At 36.0% G+C, this 20979-nt stretch overlaps 1 protein-coding gene across 12 annotated transcripts in view; it reads left to right on the top strand.

Annotated features, from left to right (window-relative positions):
• The window catches only part of YAP1 (Yes1 associated transcriptional regulator), a 148950-nt gene extending 128213 nt beyond the window's left edge, over positions 1–20737 (top strand). For all 12 annotated transcript variants that reach the window (XM_072611261.1, XM_072611270.1, XM_072611268.1 and 9 more), the window contains 3 exons: positions 10981–11111; positions 15526–15638; positions 17064–20737. In XM_072611261.1, coding sequence (XP_072467362.1) covers positions 10981–11111; positions 15526–15638; positions 17064–17302 — 483 coding nt within the window. In that variant the 3' untranslated portion in view covers positions 17303–20737. The remainder of the gene's footprint in view (positions 1–10980; positions 11112–15525; positions 15639–17063) is intronic.
• Positions 20738–20979: the final 242 nt, after the last annotated feature.

The raw sequence follows: 20979 nt of genomic DNA, 5'->3' as shown, positions 1-20979 counted from the left end.
TAGGTAAGGTAGTAGATGCCAAAGAAGCAAGTGCCCAGGAAAGACTTTTGGGGGATATAGTTACATTAAATAGTTGGGAAGAAAACGAACAGTCAGAAGAAACACGAAAGGAGAAATAGGAAATAGATAATCTAATTGATCAAACTCCTTGTGTCTGAAACTGAACTCTTCATCATCACTCTCCGAAAATCTGCTCATCTTCCCATTTTCCCTATGTTTATTGATGGTATTAACATCCTTTCAGTAATCTAAATTTGAAACATCTGAGACATTTTTAGTTTTTACTATACCATATTAAGTTCAGGCCCTCACTGCCTGTTACTTAGATCATGAATTCTTAACTTAGGATCTGTGGACATATTTTTGTTTTTTATATTTTGACAACTATATTTCAATAAAAAAATCAGGTTCCTTTGTAATCCTATATGTTTTGCTTTATTTTAAAACATTATTCTGTCACACTATCAACAAGTCCATGATACAAAATAAATGAAGAACCTATACTTTTGTAACAGCTTTCTAGCTGTCTTCCTTGTCTTTAGTCTCTCTATCCATCACAGTATTTTTTATCAGTATTCTTAATGGTCTCACAGTAAAAGTTGTCTATATAAAGTCCTTTAGAATCTCCCTGTTGCTTGCTTGTAGAATGAAATACCAAGTCCTTGACCTGACATTTAAGACTCATCACATACTTCACTCCTTTGCCCAGCAAAAGAAGCTAATTCCCAATTTCATCCTGTGCTTTTCCACCTTTCCCATGTTTTGAATACATGCCCTCCATATAACTGCTTGTTAAAATCCTTCTCTTTCTTCAAGGCCTAGGTTATGAATGACTTCCTTGACTACCCTAAGCACCAAGATGTGAGAGATTTGACACTGTCCCTCTCTCAAGATATTTTCAAATAATGGATGAGGGAAGCAGTGCACACACAAATAATCATGACATAAGCTAGAATGAGATAAATATAAAGAATGAGTCAGATGTAGACACACTAAAAGGTTGAGGAGGAAGAATTCACTTGAATCTGGGTGAGGGTAGTCAGAAGCCTTTCAAAAAGGTGGTAGTCCTTCATCTAGGCTGTGAAAAAAGAGAGGGATTTCATCAGAAGGGAAGGAGAGGAATAAGAAAATTTATGTTAGGCATGGGTGATGGCATGCCCAAATGAGACTAGCCTAGTTTAACTGGAATAAAAACTGTAAAGATTAGTTGGAGCCAGATTGTAGAGAATCTTGACTATCCAGCTGAAGGGTTTCTAGTTTATTTGGTCGACATCTGGGAGCCATTGCAGGTTTCTGAGAAGTGAGTGGCTTGAAGAAAGTAAATCACTAAGAAGATTATGCAGGAAGAGAGTCACTTTAAGAAAGTTAAAGTTATATTTGACAGTATTGACTTGTAAATTTTTCCTTCTCACCTTAATATCTTCCTCTGCAGCAAGCATGATGGAGTTGGGGCAGAGATTACTTGATATCTGTTCTCTTCTTGAACTCCTTTCACTCTTAATAATCTTCTTTAGTCTTTGAATTATTCACACATGTTTACTAAAAGTACAGCGACACAGAGTTAAATAACTAGTTCTAGTGTTAATCACTAGCTGATCTAACATTTTTCCCCCTTTGACAATTCCTGAAGTTTTTAGTGATTTGCTATTTGAAATGCTTCTCTTGGAGTTTTTGATACAAGTATCTTTGGACCAGGAGGGAAAGAAGGACCAAGTAGCTGCCATACTATTTGAACTGTAGAATGGGATGGACTAACAAGGGGACCTAGAAATAAGAGAATATTCACACCGAAAAAGGGAGAAGTCAAATATCAGGACAGCCAGTTGACAAAAAACTAGTCCTAGTGGAAAGTGTGTTAGCATGTCCCAGATTTGATGATTCCTGGGTATATCACCTGTGTGACTTAGGGCAGGTTGCTCAGTTTCTCAGGGGTTTAGTTCCTTTGAAAAATGGAGCAGTTGAACGAGATGACCTCTAAAGCACCTTCTAAGAGCCTATGAACCTTTGTCTACCCTGGCAAGGACCGAACAAATTCTGTTTAGAGAAAGCTCTATTGGCAGCATCAATTGCTATTTCAAAGGGGAAAAAAAATAGTCTCAGGGTGAGAGACAGGAGTTATTCCAGCAAAACACTTTGCTTGACTTTTCAAAATAGTGGAAAGAGAAAGTACAAGAATAAGTTTGATATGAAGGACAAGTACAAAGTACTGAGGTGGTTTTCATGAGACACGCATGAAAAGAAATTTTATTCTTTTACTATCTAACCTTCATTTTGTATTAGTTTTGAGAGGGGGGGGCGTGATGAAACAAAAGACCATTGTCATAATTCTGAAAAAGTTGAAAACTGCTGATTTAAAGACTTGTCCTTCTGTGTCCTTCCTTTGCTTTCTTGAGTGGTCAGTCTGTCTTCATTTAGACGAATTAGATGCAAAATTAAAGAACAGATTCAGTCTTGGACTCCAAGATATTAAAGTTGTATATCTGTAGAAACATTTGTTTTCAAAATATACTAAAAGGCAGGTTATTCATTTGCTAGTGGATTCTTGTCTAGCTTGTCTCTACTGTTTGAAAATTATGTAGCTCACTTAAATTGTTTGTCACTATGACTTTTCTGGAATACCTGTTACATTATGTTCTGAAAATCTTTTAAGTTAGAAAAGTTGTCATTGTAGTTTTATAGATTTAGATAAATATATGATGTTTGATTTTTTTTTTTTTGATCCATCTGGCTATTTCAGATATCTGAGCTTCCTATATTTACAGGCTAAATGGGAATAATACTTCTTGTACTATAAGGACAAAGTTTTGTAAAAAATAAAAAAAGTTATACAAATTTAAGTAGTGTTATTATGGGGAAGGTATGTTGGATGTGCCTTTTGTAAGTCTTTTTAAGACTAACAGTGACAAAGGTAGTTCAAATTTAGTTATTACCAAGAACTTAAGAATCTTTTTCCACCTCCTCTCCCTTCTCTTATCTGTTTTAGAATGTACAGTGTTATACTGGATTAAAAGTCCAAATTCTTCCCTTTGGTATTCAAGGTTCTCCATCAACTGTTCTTACCACCTGGTGTCATCTTTAACTCCTTCCCTAGATTTAGCCTTTTGTTCTCGTCAGGCAGATGTCCTTGCCCTCCCCGATATCCTCTGTACTTGGGTTTGTCCCTGTGTTTTTAGTTACCTTGCTTACCCCATATAGAGTGCCCCTCCTCCTCCTTGTCCTCTTCCTCCCTATCAATACAAATCCTTCATTTCCATTGTGACCTGGCTCAAGACTAAAAATTTAAGAAGTCTATTTAAAATCTTCATATCTGCCTTGGAGATTACAGCTACTCTAGTGTATATAGCTGCAGGTGGTAAAAGGGAACTCTGAGACTCCAGTGAAGGAGGAAAGGCAAGTCGAAGGTAAACCAAATGTGAAATAGAAGGATTTAATTTGTCTTCAGAGCAACATAACTGCTTCAACTTTCATGGGAACTGCTGCTATAAATATTCTGTGGCTTGTAAAATTGCATGGCTGAAGTCCTTATGGGGAGTAATAAATCCTAACTTAAATTCAGTCATTTATTGGTTTAATATGCGATGAAAACCTTAATATTAACGTTAGGACAGATTTTGTGCTATACCATTAGCTTCTGTGTTGGAGGAGTTGAGACGTCCATGGTTAAAAGCTAAAGAGAGCAAAATGACACTACTATTTGAAGTGATATGAAAACATTTGCACCAAAATTTGCAACTCGCAGAAGAATTTGGTCTTTTTCTCTTGATTGGGTTCCATATTAGCAATGGCTAGGAAAGCTGTTATAGAATCCAGTTGAATTTTTTCCCCCTAGGTTGTCTCACAGTTCTTTGAATTCCACATCTTAAGTGAAAAGTGGTATTTCTTTGAATAGTTTTCAAAGGACAAAAAACTTTTGAAATTTCATTTTTGGTGATCAAGTGATATGTGCACAGGGGAATTTTGTATCCAAGATCAGGTCATGTTTTCTGAGGCTACATAGCTCCAGTTCATTGATCTCAGTGTTTGATCTGTTGTACCTTTTATTATGTACACATCCAAGATTCCCCTATAAGAAATCCTATTGTGGTTTTTTGTCTTAGAAGACTTCATCCATGATGCCCTGCAGGCTCCGTAGAATCTGTAAGACTCTGTAGAATCACTTAAAAGTCAAAATCACTTTTTTAAAAAAAATCACTTCCTCTTAACTTGAGCAAATATCAAAGCAATTTAGTTATTGCTTTAAAAGAAGAAATTAAAAAACAAATAATAAAAGACTATAAAAGATTGAATATATTGTGGAGGCTTCAGACCATAATTTTGATGAATTTTGATTGAACAACTAGTTCTTAGGTAAAAGAAAGGAAATTCAGTTGTTTGTGTCATAGAATCACAGACTGGTCAAAAGCTGATTTGAAACAGTAGACATAGCTGACAGGAAAAAGGTTGATTTCCAAACCATTCTGAATATTTTGTTGAAACTTTTTGGCAACTTTGGAGCCTGGTCAAAGACTTGAGCAGTTAGAAGGAATGGCATTGTCTATTTTTAAAATTGTCAGCACCAACTTATCAGACAAACTATTTATAATAGATGTATTTTTAGAGCTAGTAAGTGCCTCTAAATTTGGGGTTTTGGTTGACCAAACTAAACTTACTTGAATAAGTCATTTACAGAAGGAATCTTTCACTTGCCATGTTTCATCCAAAAATGGATACACACTTTTCTGCATCTCACTTCTGGAGAATAGTAGTGTTATAGAAATACCTTACCTGCTCTATAAATGTAAAATTATTTGGGGATTCATTCCCAAATCTTTGTTTCTTATTGCTTGAGGTTTCTGTCTGGTGCAACATTTGTATAAATGCATTGTATTTGACTGTGTTGAAAAATTTGAGAAGAAAAATAGTTCAAGTATATGTTTAAATAATAAAGTGAAGAACAAGAGAGAAATTGAGTATACGCAGAGCAACCTAGCTTCTTTGCCTTTTTGCTCATTAACCTTGAATATAGAGTGCAGTAAAGTTTTTTTTAAACTTCTACCTTTCCCCCTTTTCCCTTAAATATTATCCTTCCAAAACATTTTTATTTAAACATCCTTAAAATAGCAAATCTTATTCAGAAGGGAGGAGGAAAAAACTCTTTAAATCAATTTGTTAAAACATGTCATTTCATGTCCTAATTATCAATACTGTATATGTTAATGCCATCATGTAGAAAGGAAGGCTGCAAGAGTTTTGGTGAAATTTAGAGTAATAGATTAATAAATCAAAGAGGTCACCTGATCTATTTCCCCCACTTCTAGGCAATCCTAGTTAGATCTTGAGTTTGCATTGTAAGTAAGCTCATAGTTGTATGCATTCCTGACTGAGGATTATAAATGAGAATCCATCCAAATAGCAGTAATGGTTTAGAGTAGTGTTTTTGGAAGTTAGGTGCTGGAAAAGTGTCATGGGAAGCTGCTTTGTGGACTTTTTGCCAAGATAACGTTCACATGTGAGAAGGACACTCAATTAAGCTTAATTAAACTTCAGTATAATTTGCCCCCTTTTTTTCCTTCTTCAGTTATATTAGATTTCAAAACAAGATGACTCTTGTGAGCCTTAGCACTTTTAAAAAACACATTTTAGATAATGATTTTTAGTTGTTCAGATGTATAATTAAATAAGTCTTGGAATATAATAAAGATGTAATACATAGAATATGGAATAACATGATATATAAGATGTAATATAGATAAACTACAAAAACTGAGTCATGTTGAAATTGCAACTTTTTCTAAGGAACTAGTGACTTGTCCTGTACATAATGCCCCAGATTAGAAAACTGAGCTAAACATAGAACTGTTTTAAGCTTCTGTTTTCCCAAAGGTAGTCAGAATAAATAGTTTGACATACTTTCAAAAATAAGGAAACAAGCAAGTTATAGGAACTTAAGCCAAAACTTAATCATGCCTCTGTTTTTGTACTCAGAGGCCAAATAGTTCTTTCCATGTTTGTCTTTTCATACATAAAGTGAATATTTTTAGCCTCTTTTCTTATGTAATGATACAAAAATGAGGAGGCTTTTCCCATTTTACTCATAAATCTTGACTAATCTGAGAAACATTTGAGGTAGTAAAAGATCTCTTTGCTTACAAGTTAAGCTGATGGTGGTAGCTAGGTCTTGAAAGTATTCAAAAGCCCAGAGTCAAACATCTATTAAGTGTCTGAGGCTACATTTGAACTCAGATCTTTCTGACTTCATTCCAGTGTCATATATATACATATATTTTTTAGCTGCCTCATATGGATATAATTATTACTCCCATTTTATAGCCAAGAGGCTAAATAATTTGCCATGATTACACAGCTAGGAAGTGTTGGAGGCTGTATTTGAGCCCCACTCTTCTTGAGTCCAGATCCAGCACTGTATTCACTATGTTGTAGTGCTTCAGTATACTTTTTAAGGGAGCATTATATGTGCTAAAAGTACTACTTGGTCATGCATTGCCAAACTCTATAGGAAAGTTGATGCATTGATGTTCATAATAGATCAGTCAGGGAGCTGTGTGACAATAAAGTAAAAATCTTAGCACAAGTAGAAGAATCCCCATATAGGTGTGTAAAAAAAAATGTTTCAGCCATTGTCATGGTACATAATCTCTTGGGCCATTTCTTGATATAAAAATCTACTGTTTCCTAATGATTAACTCAGCTTTATTACCAGATTTTCCTGGAAATGGTTGCATTTTCTGACCATTTTTACTGGGTTTGAAAAAAAAATCATTTAACTTTTTTTATATTAAATTTTATTTAATTTTCAGTCAACAAAAATCCACTTTTTCCTTTTCCCACTGGACTCCCTATTGATAAAGAAAAACAAAACCCCTTTTACAAATAGTAGAGTCTAGGAAAACAAATTTCTGCATTGGCCATGTCCAAGAAAGTATATGTCTTACTCTGTACTCTGAATCCTTTTTTACCTCTCTGTTGGGAGGTGATTAGCATTATGAGTCTTTTGAGAAATAATGGTTATTTATGACACTGATCAGTTCCTAAATCTTTTAAAGTTGATTATCTTTACAATATTGTTGTCATATAAATATTTCTCCTGGTTCTGCTCTCTTTACTCAGTTTCAATTCATACAAATCTTCCCAAGTTTCTCTAAATCTAACCCCTTTATCATTTCTTTTAGAACAATAATATTCTGAGACACATTTGCCATAGTTTGTTCAGCTATTCTCTAACTGATGGGCATTCCTTCAGTTTCCAATTTTTGTCACCAAAAAAGAGAGCTATAAATATTTTGTATGTCCTTAGAGTTTGCTTAGGACTAATCCCTCCCTTAATCTATCCTCCTCCTTATTCTCCTTTCTTTCTCCTTTCCCTCCTGTCTTTGTTGAGTGAAATGTATTTTCTGTACTCAACTGTGTTTCCTTCCTTCCTTCCTTCATACAGCTCAAGGGTCAGAAGTGCCCCTCATCCCTTTTGCCTTGTTTCTGTAGACTTCCACTTGCACAACCCATCTTGTGAGATAATTTTCCTCTCTCTTCTTCCCCAGTCCCTTCACAGTATATTCCTCCTACCCTCCCTTTCCACTCTTTTAAAACCATCAAAATAACAGCATCATGTGTAATCACTTTGGATGATGGGCTTCAGAGGGGACATGTTTATCATCGTTCCATTTTGAAATATAGTTTGTGTTTATTTTGTCTCTTTAGTTTTGTCATTCATATTTATCTTTTTACATTTTGTCTTGATTACTGTGTTTACAGTGTATGTATGTGTATGATTGTAACTACTAAGTACTTGAATTCTTTCTTCTTACTGCTTACAACTTTTTCTTTGACCCTGGAAGCTCTGGATTTTGGTTGTGGAAATTCATAATTTTTGGTTGCTTTTCAGGAGGTGACCAGTATTTCCACTCTACAGTCTGGTCTTTAGAGGTACAGGCAATTTTATGATCCCTTGAAATAAGATGTCTAGGTTCTTTTTTTGGTCATGGCTTTCCAGTAGTCCAATGATTGTTAAATTATTTCTTCCAGGTCAGTTGTTTTTGCTTTGAGATACTTTATGTTTCCACTTTTTCGGTCTTTTGATTTTTTTAAAATATTTTTTGTTGTCTCATGTAATCATTAATTTCTTTTTGGTCCACTGTAATTTTTAGGGAGTTTGTTGCTTGGACAACATTTTGTACCTCTTGTACCAAACTGTTCGTTCCTTTTTCAAATCTTTCTTCCATAGTTTTCATATCTTCTCCAGTTTTTTCCTCTAGTACTGTCATTTCATTTATAAAAACAAATTTAAAAAATTTCATTACCTACCAGGAATTCCAGTTATGTGCCCAAACTATGTTTAGTTTAGTTTTGTTTTGAGGTTTTACTTGTAGATCTTTTGGAAGCAATCATTCTCTTTAGAGTTTGTGTCTTAATTGTCCCTGTCAACATAATAGCTTGCTCATATGTCCAGCTCACTTCCTGATTTAGACTTTATGTTAGAGCCAGGCTCTGATGAAGGAAATGTTTTAGTTGGTCCTGCTGCTGCTTTCATAGGATATTGAGTGTTATGATATTCCAGGATCTAGGGACAGATCAGGACAGGGGCTGCAAACTTTCATTGCTCCCAAAGTGCTCTGATTCCAGACAAAGTCTGATCACCTCAACCCTGGTCTGAATTATCTAAGTTCCTAACCTGAGTTTGAGTATAAATAATAGGCTCATTTTGGAATTTCAGTAGCCTGATGGACTCAACCACTGTTAACTAGATGTAAAGTTTTGCTGGTTCAGAATGATTTGCTCTGGGATTCTTGCCATGATCATTCCTTTACAGGATTCAGAAGGAATTAGTCCAGGGCTAGGGAACCTATGGCCTCGAGGCCACATGTGTCTCCCTAGGTCTTCAGGTGTGGCCTTTTGACTGAATCCAAACTTCACAGAATTCTAGGGGACCATATATGACCTTGAGGCCACAGATTCCCCACTCCTGGACTTGAAGGTAGAACCAAGATTTCACTGCTCCTGGGGTCCAGGTCACATAGCTGCTCCTTCTCAGTTTTCTCCTTGCTCAGATCATTCTTGATCCTAGTTCTCTCTTCAGCATGCCCTGGATCTTTGACTCAGAACTAGCAGATGGAACCCGTTCCTATACTGTACACAATCTTAAGACTATCTATCTGTATCTGCCTTTCCCTGAACTGGAATGTTCCATGGAGACAGTCCAGAGTGTCCACATACTTCTTCGTCTGTCTCCCCATGTTAACTTGCCCTCTGAAAGTGACTCACCATGATGGTTTCTGGGATTTCCCAATCAGGATTTGGTCTAGTGCATTTTCTAGATCTGTTGGAGGAATTGTGGGAAAGAAAGGGGGAGCTTACTGTACTTTCTACTACTCCACTATCTTGGCTCCCACGTCATATAACTTTTAAGAACCTCATGGAGGTAATGATACCTGCTTACCTTATAGACGTATCTCAGTGGTTGAAATCAAATGATATGATGTGAGGAAACTTCAAAGTGCTATCAAGATGTCAGGTTACATCTTCAGTGCAAATCCTCAACTGCAGAATTTCAGAGCAAAGGGTGACCTTGGAGATTAGATTATTCAATTCAGTCTCTCATTTTATAGATGAGAACATGGAGTACAAAGTTCCCTTCAAATCATGTAATGCTATATCATGTTCACTTGTTTTTAACACATGATGTATTTTAAGGAGAAGATAGTTTTTCATTAAACTTTTTAAGTGTATGTTTCAGATTTCCAAAACTATAGGGGAATGTTTTAGCAACATAATTGCCTTTGCTACACTGGAAATATGGTGACCATGCTAGTCAGTTAAAAACAGCACCACTGCAAGATTTTTTCTGCTGTGCCATACTGGTCCTCCAAATGCCAAAAGAAGAATTTCATATCAAATTCAGGAAGGGCAAAATAAAACAGTTGTGGATTAGCATTGTTTGTTCAGTGTTCGTTGTTGAAAGGGGAAAATATGCTCCATGATTTCTCTGTAAGGAAATATGAAAATATTTTAAAACTTTTTAAGAACCAACAGATGACTGGGAAGTAAAATGAATAGTTGATTTTTAAATTATTTCTTATGTTGAAATGGGAGATGGGCAGCTCAGTGCATAGAGTACTGGCCTGGAGTCCAGAAGACTTAAGTTCAAATTCAATCTCAGATGCTTAGTAGCTGTGTGACTCTAAGTCACTTAACCCCCATTTGCCTCAGTTTCCTTATCTGTAAAATGAGGATAATAACATCGCGTACCTCACAAGGTTGTTATGAAGGTCAAACAAGAAAATATTTCTGAAATACTTAGCCCAGAGTCTGGCACCTAAGAGTTATGTAAGTGTTGTTGCTTAAAGATTTAATAACTTCAAATGATTTGCCAAGAATCAGATAGCTAATACCTATCAGATGTGGGATTTGAACTCAAGTCTTCTTGGCTCCAATGCCAGCTCTCTATCTATTGTACCACACTGTCTTCTAGCCCATTTAAGAATTTGGTCTGCGTAGGTAACAAGAATCCCGTGTTTTGGTGTGTGTGTGTTTGTACTCGTGTGTGTGTACATGATTCAGATAGATAAGCTTTTATTTTATTCATTTTATTTCAACAAATATTAATTGATTCATGCGTCAGACATTATAATAGGTTCTGGTTATCCAAAAGTTAAAACAAATAGTCTCTGTTCTTCAGAAGCTTACATTCTACTGGAATAAATATAGAAAAATGAAAAATAACACAGTCCGTGTCCTCAAGAATACAATCTAAACATTGATTTAAATTAAAGCTTATTAACTTGGTTTAGAGAAATTGTTTCTTCTGACTTGGAATGGTTTATTTCTGCTTTCAATTATAAAATATGCCTTGTCTTTATATACACATTTATTCTTATTCATTGATTCTTGTGGAGTGGGGCAGGATGAAGGAGTGATATTTGTTTTTTAATCTTTCTTATAAATGTATTTATTGATCAGTGGACTGGTATTTTGTTCTTGCTTCTGTAGGAAATAGCTCTCCGGAGCCAGTTACCAACAATGGAACAAGATGGTGGAACTCAGAATCCAGTATCCTCTCCTGGAATGAATCAGGAACTGAGAACAATGACTACAAATAGTTCTGATCCCTTTCTCAACAGGTTTGTAGGAGTCATCACTTGCAAAAATTAGGAAAAACTCATGGTTTTAAGATCATTCTGCTGAATGCTTGTAATAGTCTATTTTGAACATCTGTGTGTGCCAAAAGCCACAGCTGTAAATGAATCTCTCCATAAATGGCAAGTCCAGTAGAAGTTGAGGATTAAAAGCTGTCTCCTGCGAGAGGAAGTAAACTGTTCAGACTTGCAGAGCGGATTCTTGTTCAGAGTCAGAACATGTTTGCCTGTGCCTAATCTGTTGACTAACAGTTATTTAAAATTACAGAATCATGAAAGGACATGTGAATGCCTTTCTAAGTGATCAAATGAACTGCATCCAAAACATAGGTAGGGCTGAATTTTGAGGTTCATTTGCTGGTATTTTTTACAGATTTGTTCAGCCTTTCAGCTTTCATTGCATTAACTGTACACATGATCATATCCTCTAAGGATTGTAGTTCAAGGAGAGAAAATGTAAGAATCTGCTTTTTTCAAAATGCATTAAGACTAATGGCAGGACTTGGAAATCCCTTAGCTTAAGGATAGTTTTGGTTTTTTTTTTGCTTAGTTACCACAAATCTAATGTTTCGGACAGATTACATAAGTGCTGGTACATAGTACTCTTTTGGAATTAGACTGCAAGCTGAAACAGGTCATGTTCTTTGCCTAGAAGGGCATTTTAAATCAAGATTTGACTAGAATCGATTCACTCTTTTAGGTTTAAAAACATCTTTGGAGTTTCAGATAGCTATTTGGTCTTAAGGAAATATTTCTGGCACTTAATCATATAATCTGTTCTTTATGGTCTTGATTTTTCTTATACATAGATTTAAACAACCAGAGGGTTTAAAAAAAAATGTTTAGAGACTTGTTTTGCTTTCCTAAGGATAACGTGGAATTCTATCACCTCTTACCTTAGTACAAGATAATTCACTTCATCTAAAAAACATAAATTGCCTGAAAATTATTCAAGGAATTTTCAGTGCAACAGCATTATCTATCTTTGCTCTTTTCATTAGTTAATTTAATTGAATTATTCATTTCCTGTGCTTTTATCACAGATGTGAAATGTATATGCTTCTGTGTAAATGATATTTTCATTTAGGCTTGGTTTTTTTTTTTTTATATTCTCCTCACCTCATATATAAAAGCAAGGAAAAATCAAACCTACCACTTCTAATTTAACATCTTGCCTATTACCAGAGAAGTTTACATTCTTGCCAGTTTCTTTAGTGTATTGACCATAAAAAAGTATTCCTAATTTGAACCTTAGGGTTATTGGGATGCGAAAACCTTAACCAAATAGAAGGTAATAGTTGTATAATGAAAAAGCTTCATTTCCATTCCAAGAAAAATGGCAAATTCCCAGTGTGATTTTATGGATTTTCCATTTCTTTTGAAAATTATCTGGGATATCAGACTTAGTGGGGTAGGACATATTTGGGAGGGAGGAAGAGAGAGCCTGAGTAACTGATGATGTTTCAGTGCATTGCAGAATGGGATGTTTGAATGCATGGAGGAGGAAAAGGATAAGGGAGATAGCTAATAATCCAACTTGACTCAAAAGCTCTAGGTGTAATCTAGTCAATTAATTTATCAGAACAGAGCAACCATTTAATTACTATAAAAAGGAGTTTATTTCTAGAACCAAGTCAACTAATTTATGTTACCCACCAAAATTTAAGTTTCCACATTCTTCATATCTCTAATAACAAAAAGGGACATTATAAGAGCCTTATCTGCAGGTTATTCTCACCTTGACAGTTTACATTCCAGAATTTATAAAGTCATGAATTTGAATCATTATAGCTGGGAAGATCCTCAGAGAAAAGCATTATGGTATAGTAGAAAAGAGCAGGGCATTAGAGTGAGGAGAGATATGGATTTGAATGCCAGTTCTGTTACTAATTGTGTATATATATGAAATAAAGAAATAGACTACCTGAAGTGGGTCCTGCCCAAGTTCTGAGTGAAGAAAAGGGCCAAAGAGAGAGGTGGGTACTCAGTGATAAGTTACTAATCATCTTGAGCGGGAAGTAGCAAAGTGGTAAGAGATTGGTTTAGACAGTTCTCTGAGCTGTATGTTAGATGGTGCCATGAATCCCTAGGTGTCATGCATATTATCTGAGGAGATGGTTGAGGGGGACAGCATAAGTTTTAAGGAGGGCGGAGGACATATTTGAGAGGGAGGAAGAGGTAGAGAGAGCCTGGGTTACTGATGATGTTTGAGTGTATTGCAGAATGGAATGTTAGAATGCACAGAGAAGGAAAAGTACATGATGGGATAAGGGAAATAGCTAATAATCCAACTTGACTCAAATGTACAAAGACTATGTGAGGGAAGTCATTTCAGATAAGGTTGTACAGGTCTCTGTCTATTGGAGTGAGATCAGAAGGCATGATATGACAAGCTGAGGAATTTGTATTTTTTATGTAGGCAGTAGAGAGATTTAAGGTTTTCTGAGCTTGAGAGTGCTGTGCTCAGAGCTATGCAATGGGAAGAGTATTTTGGTAGCTGTTTGAAGGATGCATTCAAGATGGACAAGACTGACTGCAGGGAGAGCAGCAGGAAGCTGTCACATTAGGTGAAAGGTGATGAGGATCAGAATCTGGCAGTGGGAATGGAGAGCACAGAGAAAAATGGATATTGTAAAAGTAAAATTGACAAGAAATACCAGTGGGCTGGATGTGGACAGTGAGAGGGTGAAGAATGTGAAGAGCCAGAGGTTGAAACCTTGATACCTGGCAGTAGGAAGTGGTTGGTTTTTTCTTGGTAACAATAAATTAAAAACTTCAAGATAAAGAATATTTTTTTAAAAGTGTCATTCAGTCCATTGCACCAACAAGAAGTAGAAAACTGGAGGCGGGGCAGTGGGGAAAGTGGAAAAATTTTGTGGAGATGACAGCAAGTTCAAAGAACTTCATTTCTAATTCTGAACTATAAGCATAAGAATTCTGAGCATTCTTTTACAATATTTGGAATAAGCTTTTTTCAAAAGAATGCATATTGACAAAACATTAGGCTAGACAGTCTTTAAACACTTAACCCAAACTGCTTCATTTTATGTATAGCTGAGCTCAAGGGTTCATTTTCTTTCACTGGATCTGTTTGAGAACGTGAATGTTACTGAAATTTGGCAAAGAAAAAGCTTTTCCATAAGACTTAACTTATCTGTATCTTAACTCTTTCGTTGTTTGTAAGAGGAAAGTCTCCATTCAGAGACCAGAGGACAAAGAGTCTTAAAAAATGAGCATAATTTAGTGAATGACTGCAGAAAATATTCCAGAACTGTGCTTTTCTTCTGAGTAGTGCTTCAAGTTAGATTCTTGAGAGAAAAGTCTGAAGTGTGTGTGTGCATGTGCGTGCGTGCGTGTGTGTGTGTGTGTGTGTTTGCTCTTCTAAGTTGAATAGCTAGTCATCCATTCAGTTATAAGAAAGATAGGGGTTCTGTATTCTTCTTCAGAGACAGTTAAAAGCAATATCTATTATCTTTGGTCTATAGATTTTTTCTATAGCACATTCTAAGATTGACAATTAAACTTTTTCAGACACAGCTTCTATAGGCAGTCAAACAGTCTTAGTTGCTGCTTATTTACTTTAATAGCACTATTTATAGAAGTAGTGATCTTCTGTTTGTTTACTGTACCTTTGTGTATTTTTTCAAAGCTTTTAAATTTAGCCTAAAGGAAAACCTCTTTCCTTGCCTGTACTTTTACTTAAAGGAATATTCACTGAGGGATTTTTCCAATCTACATTTTGAAGCTTCTCTATTCTGTTTAAAACCAAAAGATGGAATAACATTAAGCTGTACAACTTATCGTTTCCCTCTGAGGTAGTGTGAGTGACTCAGGTTTCAGCCTCCTCCAAGAAGGAATGGTGGCTCTTTATTAAGAGGCCTTGAGCACTTAGCATAAGCCTGGTACAGGCCTGGAGCACTTGCTTGTCTGTGCTACTGTGTCTCCTCTTCCCCCAGGCCTCTCAGATTTTCTTTGCCTGCAGAAATTGTGCTTCTTGAAGGCCTGATCAGGTGACTGGGAAACTTAATTGAATGATCTGTGTGCAAAGACTGATTAGTATGACATATATGAATGTAAAAAAATAATAACTCTTTTTCTCCTGACCAGGGACCCAAAGCTTGGCCAAGAGGACCAGGATTGGGGGTGGAGGGAGGGGAGGAGTGTGGACATTGTGGGTTTCATTTTGTCAGCAGCTTCAATTAGGATCCTTTATCTATCTCACTTCACCACCCACTGGTTATGTCTGGAGTCTGAAGGATACATATTTCCAAAGTTGCTAAGCAGAGTTTTCCTCTAATCCTCTTTCAGAATGATGTTGATGCAGGCTCAGTAGGCTTGTTTCTGTTTTAGAGCATATCTCAGTTATCCTACATTAATTTTCTGCCCTTCTTGTTTACAGTGGCACCTACCATTCCCGAGATGAGAGTACAGACAGTGGCCTGAGCATGAGCAGCTATAGTGTACCCAGAACTCCAGATGACTTCCTGAACAGTGTTGATGAAATGGATACAGGTTGGTTTTGTGGTTATACAGTAGTGCTGCCTTTAAGTGTGTGTGTGTGTGTGTGTGTGTGTGTGTGTGTGTGTGTGTGAGATCTTGTGTCATCTTGTGTCTATTCAGTCTTAACTGTATTGGGCACCAGGTATACAAAAACTAAAAAGTTATCGCTGCCCCTACAAGGGAAATGTCTAGAGCACAGAAAAGTAAATTCAAAATAAATACATGGTAATTTTGGGGGAAGGGCACTAATAACTAGGAAAATGAGGGAAGAACTCTCATAGGACATGAGACTTGAACTGATCCTTGAAAAGAGAAAAAATTGTAAATAAGATATCAGCTATAATGAGTTATATAAGGCCTTTCTTCTTACCTTCTTTGATAGTTGGTCAGAATATTGGGTGTTGGGGATCTGGTAAAACAGATTGGAGTCGCTAGGATTCAGGGATTACAGCTTCTTAGAAGAGTTAACAATTGCAGAAGCATTTAAAGAGAAAAGAAAAAAAGCACCTGCTTCCCAGCATGGAAGAAAAAGAAGCTCCTCAGTTAGGTATCTTGTTTTTCCGTAGGTGACTTATTGGATCATTGCTTTTCTGGTTTTTATGTGCCTGGTGCCTAGTACAGTACCTGGAAAATGCCTTTCTATGGCTCACCTGGTGGTCCTGTCACTAACTTTTTATTGGCATCTTTGACAGAACGTAGACACCAATGAAGAGAAAAGCTAAAACTCAAGCTAGTCAATTCTGCCAATTGAAAGTTTGGTGGATGATGTTGTCTCTAAAGTTTGCTTTAGTCCTGATTCCAGGACTTTCTTCATGCTGGTCTTCTGCACATGGAATGACTTTCCCTCTTATCTCTACTGATTCAAATGCTGTTGAGAGTTCTAACTTGGTCCTGCCTTCTCTGCAGAGCTTCCTTGGTAACTCTAGCCTACATGCTTCTTTCTAACCTTTTCTATTTTTTAGCACTTGCTTTCTCTATCACTAATTTTGACACTTAACCGTCTTGGTTTCTTGTATTATTACGTAAATGTTCTGTGCATATATGTGAATGGCCTGTCTCTCCTGCTACATTATAAGGTTTTAGAGAACTTGCATTCTTTTTTTATTTTCTGTTACTCTTCCTTCCCCCTTCCTCCTGCTGGTGCCTAGCAAATATTAGGCATTCAGTAAATATTTGTTGGTTGAATGTCTATAAAATCTAAAATGAACTCCAGGGATTACTCATAGATTTTGGTTTTAATTAATGATTTCCATTGGGTAAGAGAGTGTATTATATTTCAATAGCCTTTTAACAAATTTAGAACACCCAGATTGGAAGGTAAATTTAGAGCTGCGTTTTGCATGTGTTTGTTTGAAGTTGTTTGATAAACATATCGCCTTGATGTAATTACCTTTTTGATATAACGTGAATACCTCTTTGGTTTTTTGTCCCAACCAGGTGATAGTATCAGCCAAAGCAATATACCCTCACAGCAAAACCGTTTCCCAGACTACCTTGAAGCCATTCCAGGGACAAACGTGGACCTTGGGACACTGGAAGGAGATGGAATGAACATAGAAGGGGAAGAACTGATGCCAAGTCTTCAAGAAGCTTTGAGTTCTGACATCCTTAATGACATGGAATCTGTTCTGGCTGCCACCAAGCTAGATAAAGAGAGCTTTCTCACATGGTTATAGAAGCCTCAGGGAGACTGAATTCTACATCTGTGAAGGATCTAAAGAAATGAGACGTTTGCATCTTAATTTTCCAAATAAGCCGCTGTGGCAGACTTTTGGCTTACTTAGAGCTGAACCAACATCCAGCAAGATTCTTTCATCCCAATGTTTTGCTCTTCCTTGCCCGTTGCTGCTGTTATGTATCGCTGACCTCTTTTACAGTTGGCTCTGAAGAATCGACAACTTTTGTTGTGATCTTTATTTCTATAGCTGTTGCAACTACTGTTCATTTGGGGGGTTGGGGGAAATGAGCCTGTTTGGCTGATGAATACCATTCCTTTTGCCCAATTATGTGTTCACCTATCATTTTAGCTAAGTGCTCTGACTTGTGAGTTAAATGCTACATGTCACAGCTTGTAGTTTATTCAAGTAGTTGTCTCTTCAGCTGCCTGTGGCAAGTGGAAAAACATGACTTACTGGTCTGACAAGCCAAAAACGATGTATCTGATCAAAAGAACTCAACGCTGACATGGAGGAGGGTACAGCTCAAACCAAGAGTGAGCATTTTGTCGGATATTGAGTGTTTTCCTCTATTAGCTCTGTCATAAGTCACATAGCGCCCTGGATTCTGTGTTAAGGTATTAAAAGGCATGGGACAATGTAGAAACACATGAATTATTGCCACATACTCTAGCCTAATTTTTGTCTGTCAGAAATGAGACGATTTATCATATTAGTGAACATAGTAGTTATAGTTTGGGAGGGTTATTGTAGCTTTCTTTATGGTGAAATCTACATTTCCTGGTTTCATAGTCTTATTTAAATCTTGATTGTCTGCCCCTTTTTTATACATATATATTATATATACTTACAATATGTTTATGTTAGACTGATAGATGAATATATAGTTTTATATGTTTTCCCTTTAACTTTTCAATTTATTTTTTAAAAGGTAGTTTTGAATGTATCCATTTAGAATACACGACCAGTGGCTTATTTTTCATGCCTATTGCTAAAAAGTATAGTTTAAATCCGTTTGGGGGCAGTCCAAAGTTATGTAGCAGGGGGAGGGGGATGTTCCAGACAGGGGGATGTCCTACATCAGCACCCTGTACTCTGTGGGCATGAAACAAATTTGATCTGATCAGTTTGAGAGGGATGAACAAAAAGAATGCTTTTTTCCCCACTTTAAGATCCAGCCCACATGGGCTCTTCAAAATCTTGGTGAAATCAGTAAGGAAAATAACATTCACAGCAGAAGAAGGCTTTATTGAATATTTTTTCTTACTCATCTTAGAATACAATGCTAGAAAGAAAATCTCGTGCATTTAATTCAACAAACAAATTACCTACAACATACCAAGAGCTGAGCTCTGGGGGAGTCTTAAGGTTTGGGCTATAAAAGGTCCCACCTCACAATACTTACCAGACTGTCCTAACAAAATGCGAGAACCTCTGTGCTGGAAAATTTGCCCTAGATAGAATGTAGAAGACTATAAGGCTATGTGTTAACTGGCAAGGGGATCAGGTAATTAATTCAGTGCATTTCGATAGATGAATTGATCACAGCGATAGCGAGAAAGAGATGATTTTATCTTTATTTTAACAGGAAGAGATGTTAGGCTACATTATCTGTGAGAGTAATGACAGTTCCAAAGAGTATTTTTTTTTAAATGAACAAAGTGAGCAATGAATCAACTCTTCAGTATAAGCTATGAAGTAATTTTTTGTGTATCATTTATAGAGATAACAACTAGCACCTCTATAATTAAGGGTCTGTCAATGTTTCCATGATAAGCCCTTATTTTCAAGGGTTTTATAACTTAACCATTAAAGAAAAAAATTCCTAGCTGAAACTTGGTTTGAAAAGTCTTGGCTCAAAGGATATGTATTTTTTTTCCTAATTATGCATTCGGAGTAGTTTGGCCCTTGGACTTATAGGAGTGCAAAAGTGAAAGCAAGAAGTTTTATATTAGAAAATGTCAGTGCTCCAAAAACTCAGTCACTGTGTTGTATATAATGATTTCCAGGTTGATGGTTCATAGTAGTTGATTTTAGGAATTTTTATTAAGCAAAAAAGCAGTGGAGAAATTGAGTATGGGGAAAATGCACTGTGTAAGTGTGCTAATCTTTTAGAACAATAGAAAACTATTTAGAATGCACAATATAATATGTAGATGGTACAGCATGTTTTTTTTTAATGTGCAGAAGATCAAAGCTACTCCGAAGGAGAACTAAAATTCTATTCTGCCAATGTCACAAATTAATGTTTCCCTCTTCAGTAGTAGCACGTAAACTGGGGGTCTTGTAGTGTCAGTGGGACCTTGATAGAGATTTTAGTGTTGTTTTTTTTTCTTCCCTTCCATAAAGACTTCACTGTCTCGCCACTTGGTCAGTTAAAAGAATATTATTCCAAAATTTAAAGTCATTTAAGTAATTTGATGTAAAATCACAAAACAAGAATATCTAGATTTTATAATTTCCCTTCTACTTTAACTTGCCAATTTAGACCTTAATGTTGTAGCTTCTCAGCACACATCACTGTATGCAATGTCAGATGTCTAGTGTGCTTAGAGGCTTCTGTCAAGTCACATCCATGATGTTACTTTTAATATTTTATTTTTCCTATATAGTTTTTTAAAACTGCTTAAAACTTTTTATTGGTAGATTGGGGATAGCATTGATATGGGTTCTGACCTTAACTGGGTTGAATTGTTTTTAATACTAAACCAATTTTGTAATCCTTAGGCTTATCAACCTTTTAACACTCATATTCTTTTCAAACAGGCAGAAAAATTCTTCCAAGCTGTTTGTCCACTTGATGGTCCAAATTACTTTGGCTTTTCTGATCGTCAAAAGAAAATGTTGATGAAGTAGATTTTTAAAAATAAAAGCATAAGTACCTTTTTAAAGAAAACTTGATTGATTAAAGCAATGATATTTTAATCAGAGAATTGAGTGGTCTTAAATACATGTTCAGCATTAAATGTCTGCATTGTATATGGAACTCTGGCAGGCAAACTGGGAAATATCAGTAAATTAATTATATGACAAAAAAAAATCATACCAATCAGTGTTGGAGCTTAAGCAATGCAAAAGGGGGAGACAGTTTCAGTATGATTAACAGTTACATAGCTTTTGCACATCTTGGAAATGAGTATTCAGATGAATTTCACTTTGTAAGCATGTTTTTATAAGAATAGTGGGTGTGCCTATCTAAGCGAAACTTTTCTGTATCTTGAAAAAGTACTCTCCACATTTTAAATGTTTTATATTAGAGAATTAAATGAACACTTGTCAAAAATATATATATATAGTAAAAATGTTACATTTTGTTTTAGATGTAAGAGCATGCCAGTATGTTAGGTACCTACTATACTGTTACGTTGTTTTTCCTTATGTAATACCTTTTCATTTGTTTATGTGGTATAAATATATACTTTACGCTTAAACTCACCTTCGTTGTTTTTAACAGTTAGTAATATTTAAAGCCATTTGGATTTCTTAGGTATAGCTAGCATTTGAATTTTTAAATCCAGTTCTGGTGTTTTGGTTTTGTTCTGTTCTTTAAGCTTCTGTACTCATCCCTTAGCCACCTATCCAGTTCTGGGTGCTGTCACTTGTAACACATAGCATTGCTGTTCATGTTCCCTGAGGACTTGCTGTGCACAGCAACGCAGCACCAAGAAAGCTGGGAC

The sequence above is a fragment of the Notamacropus eugenii genome, chromosome 5 (assembly GCF_028372415.1).
Source record: "Notamacropus eugenii isolate mMacEug1 chromosome 5, mMacEug1.pri_v2, whole genome shotgun sequence".
Lineage (NCBI taxonomy): Eukaryota > Metazoa > Chordata > Mammalia > Diprotodontia > Macropodidae > Notamacropus > Notamacropus eugenii.
The sequence above is the reverse complement of the archived record's forward strand: the minus strand, read 5'-3'. Positions and strand labels throughout refer to the sequence as shown.